General features: G+C 50.3%; 1 protein-coding gene across 2 annotated transcripts in view; it reads left to right on the top strand.

Moving 5' to 3' along the window:
- Positions 1-24,639, top strand: part of Wnt7a (Wnt family member 7A) — a 46,302-nt gene that overhangs the window by 14,025 nt on the left and 7,638 nt on the right. For both annotated transcript variants that reach the window (XM_021165391.1, XM_021165392.2), the window contains exon 3: positions 2,129-2,400. In XM_021165391.1, the coding sequence (XP_021021050.1) occupies positions 2,129-2,400 (272 nt within the window). The remainder of the gene's footprint in view (positions 1-2,128; positions 2,401-24,639) is intronic.

The following is a 24,639-nucleotide window of genomic DNA, read 5'->3' as shown; positions in this document are numbered from 1 at the left end:
ATAGCTGTAGCCATNATTCTCAACAGCTGACTACCACTCACCACCTNCATCACTCTGTGGCTCAGGAGACCCAAGAGAAACAGAGATGCTCACATGCTGGGTGGCAGGCAGGCACACAGTTACCACAGGAAGCATAAGGCTCACAGGCCTGAGAAGGCTGAGGCTGAGGCTGAGGCTGAGGCTGAGGCTGAGGCTGAGGCTGAGGCTGAGGCTGAGGCTGAGGCTGAGGGCTCCTGGTCGCCCCTCAGTTTGCATATGGATCTGCTTATGGGAACATAGCTTCTTCCACCTGCTGGACTCTGGCAGCAACGACCTCCTCTATTCTGAAGTGATCTAATCCCAGGACAGCCTTTGTTCATATGAGANAGCCAGGGGCAGGTGTGAAACTCTGCTCTGGGTGCCCTGAATAAGCCAGACCACTCTCCTGGCTTCATCAAATGCANGCAAAAGAGCTGCCCTTCCCCTTTGGCTTTGTAAGAACCAGCTAGTGCTGTCCCCCATAAATNCTGTAATGGCTACTGTTTGGCATGCTTTCTCCTACTTTAACAGTGGCAACTATTTTATCTTCCTCACAACCTCATTGGAGAGCAGGTGCTGTCATAACCCCTTTAATAGTGGAGGAGTTGGGCACAGAGACACAGTTGCTTCACCTGGGGTTACACAGCTGGAAAGAGTGGACCAGTCACCTCTGATGGCCCCTGTCTCCAAAACCCTTACAGGTTTGACATTGACATTAGTGCCTTTCCTAGAGTTTTGTTTCTTGTATGTTTGGTTTTCTGGAGTGAGTTGGTACCCAGGTTGGGGGGCTTTCTCTTTTCCTCTTTATGGACCTGGGAAACTCGGCAGGTACTTTAAGTGTCTTCTCCAGGTCACAGTGTTGAGCTGCAGTTTTGAAGAAGGACAGGGGCTCCGCTCTGAGGACCCCATTTGTTAAGCCAGGCTCTGGACTAAGCATTTTTCATGGGACTCACATTCCCCTCTTGGCTAGGCACTGGTATTGTTCCAGGCTCACAGATGGAAAGACCAGGGTCTTGGAGAAGAGAGACTATCCCATAGTAGCCAGTAAGTGGCAGAAATGAAATCTGACATAAGCCTGTGTTGACAGCCATGCCGTAGGTGGGTTTTATGAAAGGCAGAGCAATACCGGCTCTGCCCAGCCAAGAAGACACCAGAGCAGCAATGGTTGGGGGCAGGATAGATGGTGTGTGAAGCAGGTTGGAGGGAGCCCCAGGTGGAGGCCAAGGTCTAGGTTACTTGTAGGTTTGTCACCNCTTCCTCAGTTTCCCCAGCAGCCCCTTACCAACTCTGCCCCAGCTCCCAGAACACATACCCTTCTGAGGTGCACTCCCCTACTTGTGCACCTGCTCCAGCTTCAGCTCCTTCCTCAGCGCCCAGGCCGTAAGAGCCCAGGGCTCATTCAGGGATCACCACGGGCAAGTCCANCTCTACTTCACCCCACAGTGCACACAAGTCCCTTGAACCTAGTTGGCAGAGGGGAGACTGAGGCTCAGAGAAGCTAAGTAGCAACGTGATACTTGCATCCACTCAAGTATTGGCTATATCCTGATGCTCAGACCCCTCTACCCCTTACAGTGGAACAATGCCCTTGCTGAGTACTAGATAGAGCTTTGAAGACAAACACTTAATGCTACTTGTCATTGCCACAGCTGAGGAGACAGAGGCACGGGGGTGGGGTGGGGTGGTCACTGGTNAAGTCACAGGGGCAAGGATTAATGGCCCCAGCTTCAGCCTTCAGTCTAAGCACTCCACAGGTGTTTTATAAATGTTGCTTTTCTGTGATCTGAACATGTACAAGTGACATGGTCCTGCCAAGCTTGCTGGGAGAGGCAGTGTGTGGACATGGGATAGAAGCTCCCCATGTTCAGCTTTGCTGAGGATCAGGGATTGCAGGAGAGTAAGCGTGAACTTGATTACTGTCCCAAGTATCATCACCACCCTGAGGAGCTTTCTACACAGGCAGCATCAGACTTCTGCTTGAATTTTGGAAAGCCACTGCACTACGCTCAGCCTTTCTCCCGAGCCGGGCCTCACCTTCTTCCTAGCTGCCCTTGCCAGAGGGTCTCCCAGATCAGCTCTTACAAAGCTCTCTCTACTCTTCTGCCCCCAGGGAGTCGGGAGGCTGCCTTCACCTATGCGATTATTGCTGCGGGCGTGGCCCATGCCATCACTGCTGCCTGCACCCAGGGCAACCTGAGCGACTGTGGCTGCGACAAGGAGAAGCAAGGCCAGTACCACCGGGACGAGGGCTGGAAGTGGGGTGGCTGCTCTGCCGACATCCGCTACGGCATCGGCTTCGCCAAGGTCTTCGTGGATGCCCGGGAGATCAAGCAGAATGCCCGGACGCTCATGAACTTACACAATAACGAGGCGGGTCGGAAGGTAGGCTGCAGGGAGGACACTGCAGTGAGGTCCTTGGTGACAGGGGTGGGGTCTGGCATAGCCCAGCGCTGCACTTAGCTTCCTTCTGCTCCACTCTGGTGCCAGGGTGTACAATATGAAGCTTATTGGCTGAATACTAAACATTCACATAACCAAAATGGTTGCTTCTCAGCAGGAGGGAGGAAGAAGGCTTGTGGGGTCTTTAGGGCTCCAGGGCCAGCTGTATAAGTGGACTCTGGGGAAGGACCGGGGCAGTTGCTGGAGGTATCCACATGGATCAGCTTTTAGAGCAGCTACCCACTTCCTGTCTTGTCANCCAAGATCTATGTCTAGCCTAGAGGAGCAGAGCAGGATTTCTCCTGTGTCCAGCAGCCTGGCTAGGAAAAGAAGGGAGCTGGCTGGCCCATCCCATGAGGAGGAGCATATGGGACGGAAGGTCCAGAAAAATAAAACCAAGGCGCCATGAGATAGGGACAGAGGGAGGCAGGTTCTGGCAAACCTAAGGACCCGCCATGGCTGTGGAAATGCATGAAAGGACCAACGCAATGCTGGGAACCCCATTCCAGAAGTATTCACACATCAGCAGCCTGACCCGGCATTGACAGACACCTAGGCCAATGCTGCCTGAGAGGGCTGCGCACCTGGTTGAGGCCTGAGGCTGGGCTGGATCCCAGAGGCCTATGAGACATTCGAAGTGGGAGGGAGTTTGTGCTCTGCTCCATNAGGTATCAGTGAGTGTGGATAGGGAATTCACAGACACAGAGTATGGTGAAGTGGGGATCGGGGCCCATCCTCAGGTCTGACTGACTAGCTGGGTGNTTTCTGGGAGCAGGATAGCCAGGCCTTGGGTATATGTCTCTGGTTTTCTATGCCGTCATCACTTCATCTTTTGAGATGCTCTCAAAATTAGAGAAGCAAAAAAACAAAACAAAAAAAAACAAAACAAAAAAAACAAAACCAAAAACAAAACAACAACAACAACAACAACAAAACAAAGACAGTTCCCAGAAAAGCTCAACCATGAGAGTCTGATGTTTGGCCTGGTGACAGTGACAGTGTCTTGTCCTGGTGGAGCAGATCCCATGGGGCTACACATCTTCTGGCCTGGATATTTCAGCTCATAGAATCCCCATGAGTTGGTGTCACTTGAACTCTGCTTTACAGGTGGAGAAATTGAGGCACAGGCAGAAGGTCATATGTTAAAGATCCCTAACCACTGGGGCCAGGCATGTTTGGCCACAGTGTTCATATTCTCTGCACAGATGTGTACATGGCTGCAGGGGTTGAGAAGGTGGCAGGATCACCTGAGCTCAGCCTGGCTCTGTCATTCATTCNTCAGCCAGGGCTGAGGTAAGAAGGGAAGGCTGCCCACCTAGGACCTGACCCACCATCCTCTTGCACTCAGCCAGGGTAGGTATGGGTTCATGTTGCAGACATGTGCAGCACTCAGAGGAAGCTAGTCAGAAGTGTGGCCGGGGGTTTACATACTGTGAGAGCATAGATGGTTTTGTATCCAGAAGGGTAAGAGGAAGTGCCCCCTTTCTAGTGCCCCTCCCCCATCATAGGCCTCTGAGCAGCCTTGGTGAGTAAAAGAGACCTTGTCTGCCCCAGAGTGATATCCAGGTAAATTGGGTGGCCTGAGGGAGCATCTGTCCAGATGGGCCATCCCTCAGGCATCTCAGCTGTTTGTTCCTTTTCACTGCTGTAGTCCAAGTCCCAGGGCACATCAGTGGTCACAGGTGCTACCCCTCCCAGAAGGTCTCACTCCTTGGAGGCTGGCACAAGGTAGCAACTTCCCTCCTTNGTCACCAGTCTCCTTACCACAGATGCTTGCTTGGCCTGTAGTGAGGTAAAGTGTGAGGCTAGCCCATGGATCAAAGTGAAGCTGGCTAGCAGCTCTGGTAAGAGAGCTTCCTAAGCTACACAGTTGGTTCTAGGCACAAGGCTTGAGGCTGCTGCTCAGTCATGCTGCTCTGGCGTGTGGGCACTACAGGGTCACAGGAAAGCCTCAGTGGGCTTCTTGGAAGAGGGAGGCCCAAAGACAGCTGAGTTTGGCTGAGACGGGAAAGGAGGTGANGTTCCCAGAAGGATGAGACCTATGCCTGGTACATAGTGTATTCTAGTTGGTCTGTGGGTTCCTGGAGGATCCCAAATCGACAGGATGTCTTGATGTGGTTTCTCCTTGTCCAAGTCTCAGCCAAGACACCCCCTCCCAGAGAGAATTCCTTCTTGTTCCTTCCTCACCTCTTCTGGGATGCAGCTGTGTTCCCTAGCTTTCTCACTCAAGACAGACTGGAGTGCCCTTACAGCTGCACCCCAGACCCTGGAGATGCGGGACATTGATCAGGGCTTATGGCAGCTAGGTGGATGTACTTTGGCTCCAAAGCAGAGAGGGGTAGAGGTCATAGAAATGAACTGTGGAGACAGCAAGGTCCAGGTAGACATTGGGTATGGATGGAGCTCAGGCTGAGCCTGCCTGAGGTGTGGGGGCACAGAAAGGGAGATTCTCCACACTTGCTGGTGAGAACCTGTCTTAGTCACTGTTCTATTGCTCTGAAGAGACACCACAACCAAGGCAACAGTTATGAAAGAAAGTATTTAATTAGGGTTGGCTTATGTTTTCAGAGGTGTAGTCTATTATCCTCATGATGCTGGAACAGTAGTTGAGAGCTACATTGTGATATATATATATATCTATATATATATCACAATATATATATATATATATATATAGAGAGAGAGAGAGAGAGAGAGAGAAGAGAGAGAGAAAGAAACTGGGCCTGGTATGGGCTTTTGAAACCTCAAAGTCCACCTACAATGACTCCAACAAGGCCACACCCCCTAATCCTTTTAATCCTTTCAAATACTGCTACTTTCTGATGACTAAGCCTTCAAATATGTGAGCCTATGGGGCCACTCTCACTCAAATCACCACAGCACCCTTGGGTGCTGTTTATCTAGGGACCATTTTCTATCTTGAGTGTGAGGGTTAGCTGGGGACCCTGTCCAACTATAAAGCAAACCCCTTCTCAGGACCTACCAGGTTGCACTGGACTCTCTGTATAGCTGGTGGGGAAAGGCCTATAGCAGTTGAGCAGAGATGGATAGTGAGGCTTAGGAAGGATCACGGTCTTGTTGATCACTCAATGCCTCACAGAGACAAGACTCAACCTGAGCACAGGCTCTGGGGCTCATCAGCAGTCAGTGTGAGAGAAAGGTGGGCCAGGAGAGCCAGGAGAAAGGCCACAAATACCTTCTGCAGGCCCTTGAGGGTCCATTGCTACAGGAGTACCCTGTGTACCCTGTAAAGGGAGGGGACCAGTGTGATGCTTCAGGGGACTCCAGAACCAGGCTATGGCGGCCAGGGCATGGTGGCTGATGTGCTTCAGCATCTGCCATGGTGGGGGTCGTTACAAAAAGGCAGGTCAGAGATTGTAGGTGCCTCTGGGGAAGATGAATGGCAACTGAAGTCTCTCTTGTTGTTTTTTTTTGTGGGGGGGGGCACATTATTTCTAGACTGATGTCACAGGCCACTCCACTCAGGTTGGTAGAATACTAAGCTCACTCATTCTGGTTGGTGGTTCAAGTCACAGGACACTGGAGGCAAAGAGACATCTGGAGCATGGTCATAGTAACCCTTGTGTTGTTGAATGATCTCTTTCCTGTCCCTTGGGTGGCAGGGAGAGAACTAACTACTCCATGGTCCTTGTCCTCAAGGTACTCAAGTTAGCATGAGGACCACGCGTCTGGCGTTGTAGGAGAACCGTGGCTCCGACACAGCAGCAGCGCAGCAGTGCAGTTTCCTACAAGAGATGGCTGAGAGAAGAAAGTGATCTTTAGCTGGGCCTTGATGGATAAGCAGGGGCACCCCAGGAAGAAGGCAGTCAGCATAAGTAGGCCTGGGATTCAGAGATGCAATGTCAGTACTCATAATGCCCTGCACGCAATAAAAAACTTTAAAAGAAAAAAAAGAGGGGAGGGGGGTTGTTAAATCCTAAAAGAGCAGTAGGGGCTCCCTGTCTGAAGCTGGTAAAAGGTAGTGAGGTTGCTGAGAATGCTGGAGTCAAATGCAAGCCTTATGTATCAGGAGTAGTCAGAGGCAGCTTAATGGGGTGAGCTTTGGGTGGGTCCCTCTCCCTCCCTGGTAGAGGAGGGTGAAAGGTCTTAGAGGTAGCAGGTGTAGACTCCCAGGAGTTTGGGAAGTGTAATAAGCAGCCTTTGGGCTAAACTTGGGGGTGGGCCCCTCACTGGGTTAGGCAGAGGAGACAGGTCTTAGAGAGCATAGTGGGGTTCTCCTGGAGGTTGGGGGTGGTGAAGGCTAGCGTTCTGGTACCTTGGAGCAGGCCCAGGAACCATGGAGGGAGAGAACAGGAACTGCTTAGGACACTAGGCCTCTGGGTGGGGGGTGTTCAGGGAAGTAGGGGTAAAACAGAGGGCAGGAGGGCTCTGGGGAGGGAGGGGCTGGCAGGAATGTGTTCAGAACAGGGACAACCTGGGACCCCACTGGACTGCATAGGAAACATTCCCTGTTCCTCACGTTAAGGTGGCTTCTGCTGTCTCTTGGCTTGGTGACAGTATCTCCAAGTCCCCAGGATGACATTGTACCTTTCTGTTGGCTGTNGAGGCCTTGCTATACCTGCAGGGTAAAGTGTGCTAGGTGCTCTGGAGGGTCCTAGGGAAGGATGTGCTGTCAGCAGCCCCTGTCTACAGTGAGGAGTGAGACCAGACCGGACAGACAGGCAGCCTGAGGACAGGGCCCCCCCACTGGGACAGGCCAGCCCTGCTGGAATGTGACTAGCTCCAGGGAGGTGAGCTAAGGGGGATGGAATTCCACCTGAGCATGGAGTCACCTCTTGCTCACAAGGGGTGTTGGTCTTGTCCCTTCCTGCCCTGCCCTGTCTGGTCTGGGTGCTCCTGGGGGCTGACTTTCTATTCTGGGCATGGCTCTAGGGCAGCCAGCGTATGGGGGACAACAGGGACCCAGCCCCAGGCAGTGAGGGCGAGGCCCAGATAAGACTAGCTCCACTTAGTGGCTGCCCAAGCCACTTACATACTTGACTAGAGAGAGTGGACAGTGTGGCATGTCAAGGGCCCCTAAGAGGCCAGGCCCCACCTTCCCGGAAGCCAGCCAGCAGTCCTCAGGCTACTGGGCTTCCAAGCCCTGCCGTACATCTAGGGTGGATGTGGGGCTCACCTTCAAAATGCGGAAAAGCCTGCATCCTGGGCTCAAAGGACCAGGAGGGTTTGGGGCTTCAGAAGCATTTCCAGGTCTGACATGTCGGGTAGGAAAAGATGCAAACCTCTCAGGAGTCTTGCCTTCTCCAGCTCACTAACCCTAGTCCTGAACTCCTGAGACAACCATCATGCTCCCACCCAGGGATTTTGCACACGCTATGAGGGTGAAGTTTACCCTTTTCTCAGGANGACTTCTCTCCCCAGTGTCTACCTAGCCTCAGTGTACCATGCTGCTTTTATCTTCCCACCATTTGAGCATACTCTCTTTGCACAGCCCTTTGAGTCTTTCTTGCCCATTAGCTCCCACTACAAGGTCAGCAGCATGAGGGTCAGGACAGCTGAATCCCCTATGCCTAGAATGGTACCCGGCACACAGTAGGGTTCAAGAAAGGCGTGGAGAGGGCATGGATGAATGGCAAGTGTCTGCTCTTCCCTGGGTGGAGTAGGATGCCAGATATAACTTGAGATTCCCAGTTAAATTTGGCTTCAAGATAAGTAAGAAATCAGTTTTATTTATGTGTGTCCCAAATATTTTATGGGACACCTACTTAAACATCTTTGTTTATGTCAAATTCAAATTTAACCATTTAGCGTATTCTGAATCAAGCTTATGCTGTGCTGACTATGGACTCACATGCAGTTGAAAGAACACCGAGACCCCAGGGACCCCCAAGGACCTGTAGTCCAGCTCCCTCACAGTGACAGCCTGTAGAACTGTAGGATGCTGTCACTCCAGGACACTGACATTGATACTACAGAGATACAGAACATGAGGACTTTGTGACACCCTCTCTTCCTCGGGGCCACACACCACTAACCCACTCCCTATGTTTATAACTGTGTCCTGTTAGAAGATTGCATAAACTGAGTGGTGATGTGTGCAACCTATAGAATCCCCTCTTGCTTGATGTGATCGCCTAGACTCATTCAAGTTGCTGTGTGCGACAACAGTTCTTTCCTCTCGGCAGCCACGCAACAGTCCACAGCTCGGAGGCAGCACACTTGGCTTAGCTGTCTCCCTGCTGAAGGACAACTGGGTTGTTGGCAGGCTTGGGCCATTGTAGATAAAGCTGCNGTGAATGTGTGTGTACAGATTTTTTTTCTACAGACGTAAGTGTCTAGATCTCTGTGCCAGGAGTGCCAGCATACTGTTGATGAGAGTTAGCTTCATGATAAAGCCCTAAGACATCCTGTGCAGGTGATGTCCACTTTGCATCACTGTATGGCAACTGCTGAGACCACCGGGCAGTGAAGGCAAAGAACTGCTTTGGCTCTCGGTTCAGGGGTCTAGCCTGCAATGGATTGGTCCTGCTGCTTTGGTTCTGAAGCAGCTCATCACAACAGGGTGATGGAGCCAAGCTACATGCTTCGTGTCTGAATGGTGACAGACAGGGACGGGCTGGAGCATGTCCCACTGTCCCCTTTGATGGCACCTTCAGTGACTTGAAAACCTCCTATAGCCTCACCCCCTCACGTATCTATTCTCTCTTGGGAACCAGCCCTTTACTACATGGGCCTTCTGGAGACATCCATCCCAGGTTGATCTACAGCATTGCTGTCATCCTCTTCCGTTCCCATAAGCAACCTGTGAGTGACCTGGCTTCTCCATCCATGCCACACTCGCTGATAACACAGGTTCTTATTTCTGCCATTGTGATGGGAGTGTGCCCTATCTCACCAGGGTTCTAACCACATCTCTAGTGTCTGATAGGATGAGCCTTTCTCCTTGTGTGTCTCTGTATACCCTGGTACCCAGGTATACTCAGACACAGGGTNGGATCGTGTCTGTTTGTCCGTCCTCTGGCTCACCTTTTGGACTGATTGCTTTTTGGGTATTTAATGTTGGGTTTGTACACTTTTTTATTTGTCTATTCAGATGCTTTGCCAGGTCTATGGGTTGNGAGTCTTTCTCCAGCCTACAACTTGTCTTTTATCCTCATCAGGGCTTCACAGAACAAGGGTGGGCCCATTGTTGCTGCTGGTGTGGCCTCACTGTAAGTCAGCTGGCCTTGAACTTGTGGGAGAAAGTGCTTTCAGGGTTAGCTGAGAACCCTTTGCTACCCTGTGTCCCTAGGTGCTTTCTTTCTAAAAGCTTTGCATTTAAATCCCTGGTGTGGTGTGGTGGCAGATGCCTGTAAGCCAGGACTCTGAGAGCTGAGGCAGCGAGAGTATGAGTTTGAGTCACCCTGATATATACAGCAAAGCCCTGACTCAAAGAAAAGAATTAAGCATTGAAGCCCATGATCTATTTTATAACTCGTTGTTTTAAGCCTACAAGTTACTGTTTTTACAATTAATTAAAGTTTTAATCTATTTTAAAAACACTTAATCTAAGGATTTCCACTTCAATCAAACTTTTGTTTATGATTAAGCAGCTCAAGGTCCATTAGTACTGTAAAATATCACCATGTCTGAGCACAGGCTCCATCACACTTGTCCAGAGATCCAACAACCATCATACCTGTGTGTGAGACATCCCCACACTTGTACCAGAGCCTCCATCTCCATACCTGTACCAGAGCCTCCATCCCCACACCTATAGCAGGGCTACCATCCCCACCCCTGTACCAGAGCCTCCATCCCCACACCTGTAGCAGAGGCTCCATCCCCACACCTGGACCAGAGCCTCTCCTACATCTATGCTAGAGCCTCCATCAAATCCTCTGATGTCAGCAACTTGGAAGCCTCAGGCTCAGCCTCAGCCCTATCATCCCAGCCCAAGCCTTCAGTCAACCCACTGAAGCTACAAGCCACAACACATACTCTCCACTTCCTGTCACAGCCCAATGACATCATTTTCTTCTCTACTTCCACAAGCTTGGCCATTCTGGGAACTTCACATTAGCTAGATTGAAGTGTTTTCCTTCTGTGTCTGACTTGAACTGGCCTCGCATCTTAGGAACTCTCCTGCTGGAGGTGTGACTTGTATATCAGCATCCCTGGTCCTCATGGTGACTCTGTCTGGTTCCTCTGCCTGGCCCTAGTGCCCAGACAAGGAGTGCAGCCTCTGGGTTGGGCCAGGAGAAGGATCTAGGCCTATTCTGGATTTAGAGACTATTCTTCCGAGGGCCTGTGGGTGAAGAAGCAGGGAAGAATTGGCCCCTGGGTCCAGCTTAGACCACATCAGGTCTGTGGTAGAGATTAGGAGGTGGGATCATGATGAAGATGAGAGTCTAGGAAGAAAATGAGGCTGCTGATACCAAGGGAGCTCAGGACAGGTCAGAAGGGACTGGCCATGGTCAGGGTGGAGGGTGCTTGTGCTAGGGTTTTCCCCTGCATCGAATGACATAGCTGGGGCTGTGCCCAGCCGGCTCCTGTCACTGATGCCACAGTGATAACCATGACCAGCATCCAGGGAAAGAGGGATAAGATAAGAGAGGAGTGGAAAGCAGTGANAGGACAGGGCAGCTCTTCCTGGAGAGACTGGCAATGCCTGAGGGTCCCCAGCCTCCACATTGCTCTGGGCTGCCAAGGCTCCACTTAATCCCATGCAGACACGACAGCCTACGCTTAGCCCAGAGAATTTCTGAACACCATGGCCCCGAAGGAACTTAGGCCATTCTTCCAGGAAGAAGGTGACTTTAGTGAGCTGTTGCTGTCCCTCAGGCCCTCAGGTTCAAGCTCAGGTGAAGCAGTCACAAGGCCCTTGTCAGGGAAGTTGATACAGGCGGACACAAGGTTCTCTGTTGGGGGACACAGGCAAACCTAATATCAGCACCAAAAGTACAGTCTTCATTTAATCCCTACAGCTGCTAGCCTCCTGCCTGGTCACAGGTCTGCCTTACCTACTTTATGCATAGGAAAATGGAGGTGAGGAGAGGTAATGGAGCCCAAAGCTGCACAGCTCACAGGCTGTCCTAGAATCTGAACTCAAGCTGGATCCAGACTTATCAGTGTCTGGGGCTGTCCCCATTCAATCCTGATATCCCACGAATGATTCCACAATATTATCCAAAAGTTCTGGAACCTTCAAAAGAAGCTTTGGACTTCTGCCCCCCAAGACCCTACTCTAATCACATGGAGATTGAGGGTTATTCGGGTACTGTGTCCTGTCTTGCTCTGTTCTTGGGGCTCTGGACATTATAGGCTGCATAGAAGGGGACACTTGGAGGGCAGAGGAAATAGCTGTTTTAGAGGTTGTATGCATTGTCCCTTGAAGCAGAGTTCTGTTGCTTCACAGCCAGCTCAGGGCTGGACAGAGGGCAGACTGGGAGCCATGAGCCCTCACTTGCAGTGTCTTTCTCACTCTCCTAGGCAAGCATGAGCTTCAGCCTAGTCTCTGCCAGAGCCCAGACTGGCATACCCGTGATGTTGTGGCATAATCCAAGGGCTAGTGTGGGCTGCAGGGTTCGGATTGCTGGTCTCGTTCCTATTCACAGTGTGTGCTGCAGATCATTCATCTGGACTTGGCCTTGCTGCTTCTGGCCAGGGTGCCCATGAGGCTCTCAGTTCGATTCTCCGTGCCGTCTCTTTCCATCTGTGAACCTGGGGGCTCATGTCATAGAGTGTCACTAACCAAATGATCAAATGAACTNCAAGTGTTTACGGTCACGCTGTTAAATAGTCTCCATAAGTCACACGTGACTGTCTGAACAGACTGCAATTAAGTATGATGAAAATTCAGTCCCTTTGGCCCAGGTTTCTAGTGTGTGGTGGCTGCATGTGGCTCATGGCTAGCATATGACTTCTGTGGTACAGGAGGTCACCTAGACAGCTGGTGGTCATGGGGCATTCAGAACTTAGCATTATTAGAGAAACTTGGGAAGGCCTCTGTAGCGGGCCACCTTCCTGGCCTCCAGGACCAGCCATGTGATTTCTACCAGAAAGGCTCCCNCCATGTGGCTGGTCCTGGCAGGAGCTTACTGGAAAGTAACCAGGGGAGGGGAGGGGAGGGGCAGCATGGGGAGGCTTAGTCACTCCACAGTGAGACCACGTCAAAATGTGCTCATTTGGCACACAATTCCTTCTTTGTCCTCAGAAGGAGGACTTGAACTCAGGCTGTTATCAAGTCAGTGAAGGAGGGCATTCAGCAGAAGAGGATATGAGAGAGCTAAGAGGCATAGCATGGTCTGGGAGGATAGGAAGAACAGGCTCCTAGGAGCCCAGCTGCCACCTCTTCTGATCCTGGACACTTGTGTCCTTTGCAGAAAAACTCAAGTGTNGTAATATCACTGAAGAGAACTTCNTGCCTAGNCAAGGGAGACTCACCTGCAGTTTGCATCTGAACCAAGAGAGATAGCTCAGGGAGTGTCTGCCATGCAGAGGGAAGGCTTTCCCTGATCCCCATGGGATGATATGTCACCTGCCCACTTCATGGATATAGGGGAGGTCCAGGCAGCAGATAGAGGAACATAGCATATCCCCTGGGGGTGGGGTTCTCCTGATACCAAAGTCTCTAGGGCAGCATGACCTGGGTATTAACTGTGAACAGTGCCAACCTCATCTGCTCCCTGCATGGTACCATATGTCATCTCTCAAGACTGGAAATACCACATGTGTGCTTGTCCCAGTCCACAGGTACCTCACAGCTANTCTCTTATCACAAGAGAGAGCCTGTGGTTATCCTGCCACAGGAGAAAATTGAAGTATTGAATGACTGAGTGGCAAGCTTGAGGTAGCCCAGTCACCTACCTTGGCATGCCACATTCTTCCCATCTCCCGTATATCTGTTTCTCAGGTATATGTGCATGTATGGAGCTTAGATGGTGAGGTTGGGATGTTGCAGTCACAATGACTAACAAGTTACACGCACTTTCTTCCTGCAAGANCTTCACTGTTTACAATACCATTTCCTGGCCAAGCTTTGCAACTCCATGTGGGTGAACGGTGTCACTGGACCTCTACTGTAAGNGAGCACAGCCACTGAGGCTCTGGTGGGAGCTGCTCTCCTCCGGGCAGGTGGGGTTGCTGGCTACACCCTGCATTAACTCTCAAGAATTCCAGTTGGGCCTTTGTTCTGAGCTGGCAGTAGAAAATAGCCTGGGTGTGGGAAGAGCTTCCTCCCAGCCCTGATAATGCCNCTTATTTGCTGTGTGATCTTGACATACAGCCTATCTCTGAGGCTCAATGTCCCCACACACACCCCAAGAGNGAAGGCACCAATAATAGACCTCTTGGACCCACAGTGCATGTTCAGTNCCTGCAAAGTCCTAGATGCCAGTCTTCCACTGTGGAACATCTGGATCCCCGAGNAGCTGCTTTGAGACTGCATGGATCTTAGCAGCATGGGTTGCGGACGTAACATAAAAGCCAGTGTTGTGTTCTAGGCTCTAAGTTGTTTCGGTGGGGATGAGGGTGAAACAGGGTCTCACTTTGTAGCCCTGGAGGATGTGGAACTCAGATCCACCTGCCTCCATCTCCAAGTGCTGGGATCAAAGGCCCCATGCACTGNTATACCTGGCTAGACTCTATGTTCTGCTCCTCAGGCTCTTGCTAGGTCTGAGATACACCTTCTCTGAAGCCCTGTCCATACAACATGTTGGAATTATCTGAGGGAGAAGGAGCTGTTTGAAAGCCCTTGAGATTTGTAACGTCTGAANGGGGGAACCACAGGGGACCAAGCCATCATGTGGCACTGTGAATTTCATGGAATGGGTCTCTAGGNCAGTCAGTCATATTTGAGCAACATATCAGTAGAGAGCCCTGCTCTTGTCCTCTCCTGCTGCCCCTGTTCACATATGTCCTATGTGCTCCAGGATCTGTAAACTTGTCCACAAAGTCCTGTCTACACCTAGACCTTCTGTCTAGGCCCCTGCCTGCTGCATCAGTTGCTGTCTTCCTCCTGGCTACAGGCTGTGAACATCCCCTCCTGCTCCATCTCTCTGTATCATCTTCAGGGTGCATCAGTGCTACCCTAGGACAGAGCCTTGGCTCTGCCTCTGGCTATACACTTCCTTGTATGCCTCACGGGAGNGATTTCACCTACAGACCTGCTTCTGCCCTACTACAGCTACCCAGNATTCACCTAGCCATCAGACCCTGAGTTCAAATCTTCTGCAAACAGAATCTGCCCCTGCCAGGTGTTCCAGTTCATCAACATCTCTTCCTGGCAGCAGTATGGCAGCCCTGGCTTGGGGCTGTACTCTTTCCAAATGTGACTTTTATCCTTCCTCCTGTGTCTACAACTTCACACTGGTTCCCTTCCATTCTCAGTGTAGATGGTGAAATCTTCAAAATAGCAAACAAGACTCGCCATGATCTCCGTCCTCCTCTGTTTCCACCTACCTCCCGCTCCCTTTGTCGAGTCTCTTCCTCCTCTGCTGCTCTCCTCTCTGCTCTCAAACTGCTGGGTATCCCTCTGCCTCAGGCCCTTTGCACTGGCTAATTTCTCTGCTGTAGCAGGGAGAGCCTGCTGTATCCCCCAGACTCACCCCACCTCACCTCCTCAAGTCTCTGCTCAAATATCACCTAAGGAGGGTTTTCCTGACCACCCTGCTGGAAACTGTTCCCATCTGTCTCCCCACTTCCTGTTCCCGCCCATGTTTTGTTTTCCCACATAGCCCTTTTGACCACCTGACATAATATTGGGAATTTGCCAGAGGTCCCAACATGACTGGGAAAAATCAGAAGGCTTGCTGTGGAAGGCCTTCTGCAGGAGGGCTGGAGCCCAAAGCTTCCCCAACACATTCAAGAGTCTGTGCCTTCCATCTCTTGTCCCATCGAGCCAGTGAAAAGAATTTGTTCCAATACAGCACTCCTCATATTGCAGGCATTATCCTAAGTTCTCTGTACATATTGTCTCACACAGTGCTCATAATGACCCAGGAGGTGACCACTCTCAAGATCTTCTTTTATAAATACAGAAAGTAAGGCGGAGGTTCAGTGACTTGCACAAGATCACACAACCAATAAATCAAGAGCCTGTATCCAGGAATCATGGCCAGAACCTATGTTCACTATACCTACTTCTCACTGGACCTTCTCACTCCTTCATTTGTTAAATATGTGTCTATTTATGTTAAATACTCATTTTGGAGATGAACATAAAAATAGATGACTAAAAAAAAATGATGCCCTTCATCAAGGAGTTCATAGTCCAGTAAGAAATACGTAAGTCAAGACCTCTGGGAGAATGTTCCCATTCAGTAAACATGTGCTGGCACCTGCACTGTGTCAGCTCTGGACTCCAGAGATGAAGAATGGCTGCTGTTTTTGAGGGCTGCTCACTGTGATGATATAGCGGGGAGGTGAATTATTGCACAGAGAGCAGCTGACATCAGAAACTGATTCTGACACAGAGAAACACAGGGCATTTCTCTGTGGGAACNCAGAAGAGGAGGTCTCTGCTTGGGGATTGGTTGAAATGAACAGATGGCTAAGTGGTAGCATACGTAGAATGTGGTGGGTAGATGGTTGTGTAGATGAATNNAAGGATGGAAAGATGGATAGATATGTGGGTGGTGGGGATGGGTGGATAGAAGAATGGTTGGATAGATAATGAGGGGTGGATAAAAAGTAGGTGAAGGGAGAGATATAGGGATATGTTGCTATATAGATAGAAAAGGATTTGGAAAGGATGAATGGATGGATGGATAAAAATGTGAATGAATGGGTGGGAAAGTGGGTGGATGGATGAATAAGTATGAGGGCGAATGGATAGATGTATAGGTATGTTACTGCATAGATACATATATATGTTTTTTTGAAATATAGACAAGTAAGATTTGAAAGGATGGCTGGATGCATGNATGGGTGGGTGGATTGAGAGTCGTTTGGAAGGATAGTTAGTTGACTGAATGAATGAGTAAAAAGCTGAGCTCATTGCTAGGAAGTTGGACACTTTCCCAGTGAGATCACCCGACCAGCTGAAAGAAAGGGTTGCAAATCCACACATTCATTCACTCAACAAACACCAGTAAGCACCTATTGGTGTGTCCGGTACTGTGTTAGGCTCTGGGATTAGGTGTGACACTTGCCTTTATAGAGCTGGCATTCCAGGGGGAAGTCAAACAACAAATAGTCAGATGGAGAGAGACCCATTGTCAAAGAGTAATGAATGCTAGAGCAGAAAGCTAAAGCAGAGAGACAGGGTAGAGATGCTGCTATTGGGGGTAGGTGGAAGAGACCTTTCTGAGAGGGTGAGGTGTGAGCAGAAGGTGAGTCAGAGCATTCAATAACCCAGAGGCCAGTATGGCCCCACCAAGTGAACAGTGAGGAAAGAGGTGACGAGGTCACAGTTGTAGTGTTGGGAGCAGGGGTGCTCTGGGGGAATTCCTGTGAGGGGTCTCCTTGGTATAGGCACACTTGGGAGACAAGCAGTGCCTCTTGGGCCTAAAGGCTTTTGAGGGCAGTTGTGTCTGGCAGTCCTGGAAGCCAGTGGAGACCACTGGGTCTGGGATGGTTTGCCTAGAGAGCCCCCCTTCGGTGCTCCCCTGGAATGGTTCCNAGTTGGGAGGCTAGCAGCATTTTAATTACAGCTCCCAGTTTTCAATGGTTTGCAGCCCAACCGTGAAACAGGCCCTGGGCAACATGTGGCACTTTGGTGATTTATTCTCTCACCATGTCTATATTTAGTGGCCCTGGATGTTGTTGGTCAAGTTTTCAGAGAGCAAAAGAAAGTGGAAGGAGGTGGGGTGGGGTGGGAGTTAAGTCTGGGGTTTGAGTGCATACTTCCATTTTTCATTTGCCCTCCAGGATAAGATTCCCCAGCCTGCCTGGAGTTACTGGTATCCAGTGACATGAGGCACAACTGTCCAGTGTCTTGATTCTCTTCTCTCTGAGAGTATGCATGCTTTCTGCCGAATGGTGGCTTTGGAGGCCACCACACATCAAGTGTATCTACAGGCGTGGGCTCCCACTCTCTCTCTGAGGCTGTACCTCCTCAACCCCAGCCCCATCAACCCAAAGCCCAGGACCCTGCAGGGCTCCTCTGACTTCACATGCCCATAAACCACCTGGGGAGTGGAAATTCCCACTGACTCCATGACAGGTCTGAGCAGGGCTCCAGGCTCTGTATCTCCAGCCACCTCCCCAGGTGCCNTGCAGGTGGGTGCTGTGGCTGGAATATGCATCCCAAAAGTTTGGGTGCTGGAAACTTAGTTCCCAAACCAAATGGAGATCTGGAGGTAAGGCCTTTGGAAGGTGATTAGGGATAGATAAAGTCTTGAGGCCAGCCCTCAAGGTGACATCAGTGGCTTTATAAGAGGAGGAGAGACCTGAGCTCCCACATGGTTCTGTCTTCTGTGTGACACCCTCTGCCATGCTGTGACATGGCACAAGGTCCTTCTAGATGCGGTGCCATGCATTTAGGATTTCAGCCTCCAGAGGTAAGCTGGATAATTCTGTATTCTTTAGAAGCTACCTACTCTCTGATATTCCACTATGGCCATGGAAAACAGGCTGGGACATTGGCTTTGGGACGACAACTGGGTAGCAAGAATCTTGACCTGTATCATTCAATAGAAATCTATTATAAGCCACGTGGCTAACATGTTCTAGTGACCACATCAAAAAGGCATGGGTAAGGGATAGAGAACACTTGTCTAGCATGCATAAGGCCCTGGGTCTGATCTCTAGCACTGAAGGAAAAAAAAAAGACTCTCCTAAATGGACTAATCTATTTTATTTAATCTATTATCACCATTCGACATCGAGGTCTTATGTGCTGGTTTTCCATAATAATTGTCTGTGATCTCGTGTTTATACTCATAGCATAGTAAGACATCACATTGCTTCCAGGATGTCCGCTCTACTCCTCTAAGCTCTGAGTCTGACTTAGGACTGATGAGGGAGATGTAGCTTCACTCTCTGGGTTCCTGAGGCAGCTGTAAATTTCTGCTGAGGACAATCCTGGAGGAACAAAGAGGCCATACTAAGTCCCTGCATCCTCTTTCCCACCCTGACAGGCCAGCAGGTATGTTCAGTACCTCATTTAGCTCACATAACCCAGAGGTGGGTTCTCTTAAAAGTCCCTGATTTTGCGGTTAAAGAACCGGGTTCAGAGAGGCTGAGCATCCTCAGAGTGACCGTGTCAGTTGGTGATAGACCTGGGGCTTGAATCAAAAACATGGAAAGCTCTTTCTCCTCTGCAATAAGAGACTCTAAGTCTTTTAGCATGACACTGTTTCGAGGTAATTTTCAGGCCCATTCACTTCTGCAAATCTGTCGGGGTGGCCTGGACCCTGAAGCCAGGGAGCCTCTGGAGTGGCAAAGAAGACGCAGCACCTTTGGTTGGCAGGGTTAGGACAGCCCAAGTCCTTGGGAGCTCTGGGTCCCGGCTCCTGAAGCAGCACCAAGAATTCCGTGTCCCCTCAGCCACACCACCATCTGTTCCTGAGTGGGGGAGATTCATTGTATTCAACTGGAAACTTCCATGGGATCAAGACCAGACACTTGATCAGAAGAATCTGAGTTCCACCCAATAGAAGCCTAATACAATCCCCAGCTAGAAAAGGGTATTTCAGAGGAGATGCCCAGCCTGTACGTCCCAGCTACTTGAGGCCAGCCATTCCTAATTCACTGATGCCTGCTGAGGATCTCCCAGGAGAAGGCTTCTTCTACATGCCTCATGGACGACACAGCAGAGGGCTCTGCATAGGCAGACTAGCAAGTTCTCTAAAAAACGTGTGGCAGGGAGGATGCAAACTAGGATGGTATGAGAGAGCCTGACAGAAGAAGGTGACAAAGCAGAGGACCCAGGGGGAAAGCTGCCANAGCAAGACAGTGGCAGATGTAGGGGTCTTTAGTGGGAATAAACATGGCTTCCCAAGAATGCCTGGTACCAACTGTTCACTGAAGGTGTTTGGCAGACCTGAGCCGCAGCAGGTGTCCTGGGCACTAGAGAGTAGGATGAGGATTTTTTAAAGAGGTGGTCACTTGGCCTCTTATGACTGACCCCATCCCTGCCACAGCAAAGCCCAGCTATGCCAGATGTGTATTGGCTTCCAGGAGGGGAGTTGGCCCAGTATAAATCTCCCACCAAGTCATCCAGAGTACTGTGAGATCTCCACATCCTTCCTTTCCTATCCTCGCCATTGCTAAGGCATACCCAACTTCTCTCCTGTAGCTCCCTGACCCTTTGATCTTTNCAGCTTCTGCCCAGTTACTTCTGCTACTAGTGATGCCCTGACCTTGCTTCTTTGCACACTTCAAAACTCACAAGTCCCTTCTTCCAGGAAGCCTCGCAGGCACATCATTTGCTTGGTGTATACAGAATGCAAAGGCTTCTGTGTGGGCCAGATTCATCTAAGGAAGAAAGATTCACTGGCTTGTTTGTCTCCCGAACTATGCAGAGTCTTCTGAGAAGAGAGACCTTGCTTGACCAGTCTTGTGTCACCAGCACCTGACATAGGTCTTAGCAGAGGGTAGCTCTCAAATGGCTCTGAAAGGACAGACTGGGGTTCTGTCCCATGCACATATATTAAAAGCACCTGAAGAGCTTAGGATGCTCTCCCATACCTTTCCAGATCTGATACTAAGTCAGAACTTATGAGAGCCTGGGCCAGGCTTCTGGGCATCCCACTCCCATTGACTCTGCAGGGCTGGAAAGCCCAACCTGGGAAGAGAAGCAGGTGCCAGCCATACANTAGACTAGAGCCATACTTTCCACACCCATTGCATCAGCAGGTATGCTCAGGGCTGCAGGCCCCACAGCACTTTTGCAGCAGCTTTATTGAGCCATTCATGTGTCACACAATCACACAATCACACGATCACCCAATGTCAGTGGTTCCTAATAGGTTCAGAGAGATACACACACCCACCCTTAAAAGAAAGTTAAAACCTTCAACAACCAAAAGAAACTTTTTGGTAATCACTGATAGTTGTGGGACCAAAAGGCAAGCAATTTAGCTGGTATCCCAGTAGAGAGGAGGTATAAGCAGGAGGATCAGGGGTTCAAGGTTAGCCTGGGCTATGTGAGACCCTGTCCCAGAAAAACAAAAAGCCAACCAATCAGTCACCATCCTGCTCATTAGTCCCGGCTTCCCCAGTTTCCTGATAACTATTGATGTATCTTCTACTTTTGTGGATTTGCCTTTCTAGACATTCCGTGTAAATGGGATCATACTCTCTCTCTCTTTCTCTCTCTCTCTCTCTCTCTCTCTCTCTCTCTCTCTCTCTGTGTGTGTGTGTGTGTGTGTTTCAGTGACAGGCTTTGTACATTACTAGCACGTGTGTAGGGCACATCCATGTTGTAGCATGCTGCTTAGACCTGGAGCATCCCCTAAAGCCCATCTGCTAAAGGTTTAGTTGCCATCTTATTGAGGGGGTCACTAGGTGTCTGNGAGGATGTCTTTGAAGGAGAGAGTGGAGCCTCTACCTATTTAGTCTCTAGCCCTGCCCCCCTGTTTCCTGGTTGCCAGGAGGTAAGCAGCTTCCCACTGAGCACTACCANGATGGACTGTGACATCACAGCCCCAAAGCAGGAGGGCCAAGCAAGCATGGAAAGAGTTAAGGAACCATGGCCAACGTAAGCATNGATGACCTTGGGAATTTTGCCACAGTGACAGAAGTCTGGGTAGCAANGCTTCTTCCCTTTTCATGGCAGAAGATATTATATGGAGAGTTTGTTGTGTCAACACCAAGCAAAATGCAGAGATAACTCTCCAATTCAGACCTTACTAGGAGAAATAAACTAAGGATAGGAACGGAATCTGGAACACATNGGCACGTGCCCTAGAGGCCTCTGATGTTGGAAAAAGCAAAGCAAAGTTGGGAACTTTAGGAGAGAGAAATCTACACGGCTTGTTTTGAGGTCAGGTCTGATAGCACACTGGGTGCCCGCAGGAGCTCTGACTGTCGTGTGGCAGGTAGCATTGCCTGCAGAAAGCTAGTCTTTAGGTTACAGTGGTTATTCTGTGGTTGGCTGCTTAGTGAAAATAGCCCTTAGGACTGATGGGCCATGGTGGGGTATCCCCATTTTCATGGCCCCTTGACTGTGTTAGTAGAATATGACAAGATGCCCCCATTTGCAAGAAGTTATCNAAACCTATTTGTCTAGTGAGGGCCTTGGGAGTTGTTCCATTTGAACTTTAATGGTTGTTGCTGCGAAGAACACATGCAGACTTGGGAATCTGGCATGACCTCTGTGCTGTCGATGTGCCTAGGCACTGCCACCTTAGAGCTGTCTCCGAAAGTCCTTAAGTCTAGGGCCAACAGAGGAAGAGAAACTGAGAGACTTCAGGCCTTTGAGAGGGCTGCATAGGCCAGCNCTATCCTAGATCTCTAAGGGCTGTCAGAGCATCAGGTTGGTGGGTGCTGGGAATGCTAACGATCTCACCATTTTGCATTGGTCCCCATCCCCTAATTGAAGGGTTGAGGAGAAATCCATTGTTCTACCCACAATCCCTTTGTGATAGTAAGGACTTTTGAGAGCTCAACCCCAGCATTCTTAATAGCCTGAGTGAGGTGAGCACCATGGCCTAAGGCTGCTACCACCTCATTTCTTCTAGGTGTGTGTGTGTGTGTGTGTGAGAGAGAGAGAAAGAGAGAGAGAGAGAGAGAGAGAGAGAGAGGTGATGATGATGATGATGATGATGATGAGAGTGTGCTCTACTACTGAAGATTGAACCTAGAACCTCATGCATGCTCGTCAAGTGCTCTGCCACTGAGAGACAACCCTAGAAGCAGATTATCTTCTAGGTTGGTTGTAGGGGGGAGTCTATTTCCTTCAGAGCTACCACTGCTAGAAGCTGGCATCTGCCTGTTGCCAGTGTGACAGNTGATCTGCAATGACTTCCCAGTCCAGACTGTAAGTCTCTCACTGTGCACCTGGCCTCCCACCTCTAATCCTCACCTAAGAAAGAAATCATCATGTGCTGCAAAGATGAAGGAGAGTGAATAAGAGAGGAAATGAGGCAAAAGTCCACTCACAGATGCCCCAGAGATGACTGGAAGCACATACGTTTGTTCACTCCACATTTTTCTATCACAGGCAGGACCACCCAACCGTCTTACTCAAAGCCACAGTTCATAGTCTACACTCAGCTTGGACCATGGGACAGTCCTGAAGCCTCTCTGGTTTATTTATCATCTCAGGAGAGATGGCAGGCAGGAGCACTGTGAGCAGCTACCATCCCCAGAGCGTAGCCACTGCCCTTTGGAAATGGCTCCAAGTGTCCATGAAAGCCCTATGAAGGGGTTACAGCAGCCTCAGCTTGCAATGAGAGGACCTGAGGCCTGCCCAGGCCCACAGCCCTATGTGCTGTCACCTGGGCTCCCACCATGTCAGAGGGTGTGCATATGTGTATGAATGTAGAGGAAGATGAACACATGTGCATGTGCGTGTGCGTGTGTCTTTATATAAGTGTAAAACTACACAAGTGTGGCTTGGTGGTGGTGGTGATGCCTTTTATCCGAGCATTCCAGAGGTAGAGGTAGGCAGAACACTGAATTCAAGGCCAGCCTGGTCTACCGAGTGAGTTCCAGGACAGCCAAAGTTACACAGAGCAAAGGTATGTGAACATGTGGGTCACATGGTTTTGAGGGAGGGTGTGAATATATGTGCAGATGAGACCTGGCACTGCTTGTATGGTAATGAGTAGAAGGATGTGTAGCCTGTGGAGCTGGGTTGGGGCACCCACAGGAAGGGGTGTTGTGGGTTTGTAAGCATTCTTTGCTTCTGGCTCTTTGACCACAGCAGACCTGTGCCAGGAATACCAGAGGAGCATGAACCTCAGAGGAGACAAGACTGGGGCCATTTATGAAGTTCCTATAAGACCCCAGAGTTAGAGGACAGGTCTCAGACAAGTCTATAACTCAAGGANAGCAGGGAGTCACTTTGTCCAAGCCTCTGTGACCCAATAGACAACGATTTCTAGAGGCCTCTAGTTTACACTAGGAAGCCTCTCTGGCTGGGTCCCAAACCCCTTTTCNTGGCCATGCCTTCTGTGCTCAGGTCTGTAACNCTTGTGCTGCAGTGTGGCCCCAGTCTGTGGAATGCAGCTGTGCCTGCACCCACCTGAGTCAGGTAGGGACGCTGGCTTCAAGTGAGTGCACTCAGTATGGCTTAAAGAATGCAACCAAAGAGAAAATACCCCAAGTATTTACAGAAAAAGCTGTTTCCCTCTTTCATCTGAGTTGCCCAGAGGAATACAGCTGCAGTTAAGTGCAAGGCAGCTTTCGGCTCATGATGGATGGGCCTAAGGATGAGGGGAGGGGAGCAGTAGGGGAGGAGTGAGATGAAGAGGAGCTGTGAAGGATGGGGATCAAGAGGAGGAGGAGCAGCAGCAGGGGGAGGAACAGTGGGAGGAGGAGCAGCAGAAGGAGGGGGAGCAGCAAGGGGAAGAACAGCGGGGGGGGGGGGGGGGGGGGGGGGGGGGGGGGGGGGGGGGGGGAGGAGCAGTGGAAGGAGGAGCAGCAGTGGGAGGAGCAGCAGGGGGAGGAGCAGCAGCAGGAGGAGGAGTGATGGAGAAAAGTAAGTGCTCCCTGCCTCAGGATGTTTTGTTATAGCATGCTGTCACAAAGAATCTAGTCACCTGGATCCTTGCCCACCACCTAAGAGGTACAAATGGCCCAGAACTGATGCCTCAGAGGGGACCAGGGAAGGAAGCAGCAATGTTGGCTTACTTAGATTCTCACTCTTCAGCTCCCAGGGTCCTGACCTTCTCATGTCCTTTGAACTTATAGTTTAGGGTGGTGGTGGTGGTAGTGGTGGTGGTGTGTATGTCTGTATTGTACATATGTGTGTTTGATGCATACAATTGTATGTGCAGATGCACATGTGCTGTGGCATGCTTATGGTAAGGTCAGAAGGTCTTCCGCTGTCTTTGAGACAGGGTCTCTTTGCTCTTCGTTGTGATGTACACAGGCGAGTAGCCTGCTAGCTTCTAGGGAGTCTCCTGTTTCTACTTCCTACCTTGCTAAAGGAGCATGCAGACTCTGTGCACATGTAACTTTTCCCAGTGGATTCTGGGACTCCAAACTTCCCTCNTCTCCTACAGCAAGGGCTTTACCCACTGGCATCTCACCTGCCCCAAGCCCTATTTAATATGCAACCCAGTCCCAGCAACCCAGGCCATGTTGGTTGTACTCTCAGATGTATCAACTAGGGATTGTTCTCTCTCT

The sequence above is a fragment of the Mus caroli genome, chromosome 6 (assembly GCF_900094665.2).
Source record: "Mus caroli chromosome 6, CAROLI_EIJ_v1.1, whole genome shotgun sequence".
Taxonomy (NCBI): domain Eukaryota; kingdom Metazoa; phylum Chordata; class Mammalia; order Rodentia; family Muridae; genus Mus; species Mus caroli.
Note: the sequence above shows the minus strand (reverse complement) of the source record. Positions and strands in the feature narration are given on the sequence as shown.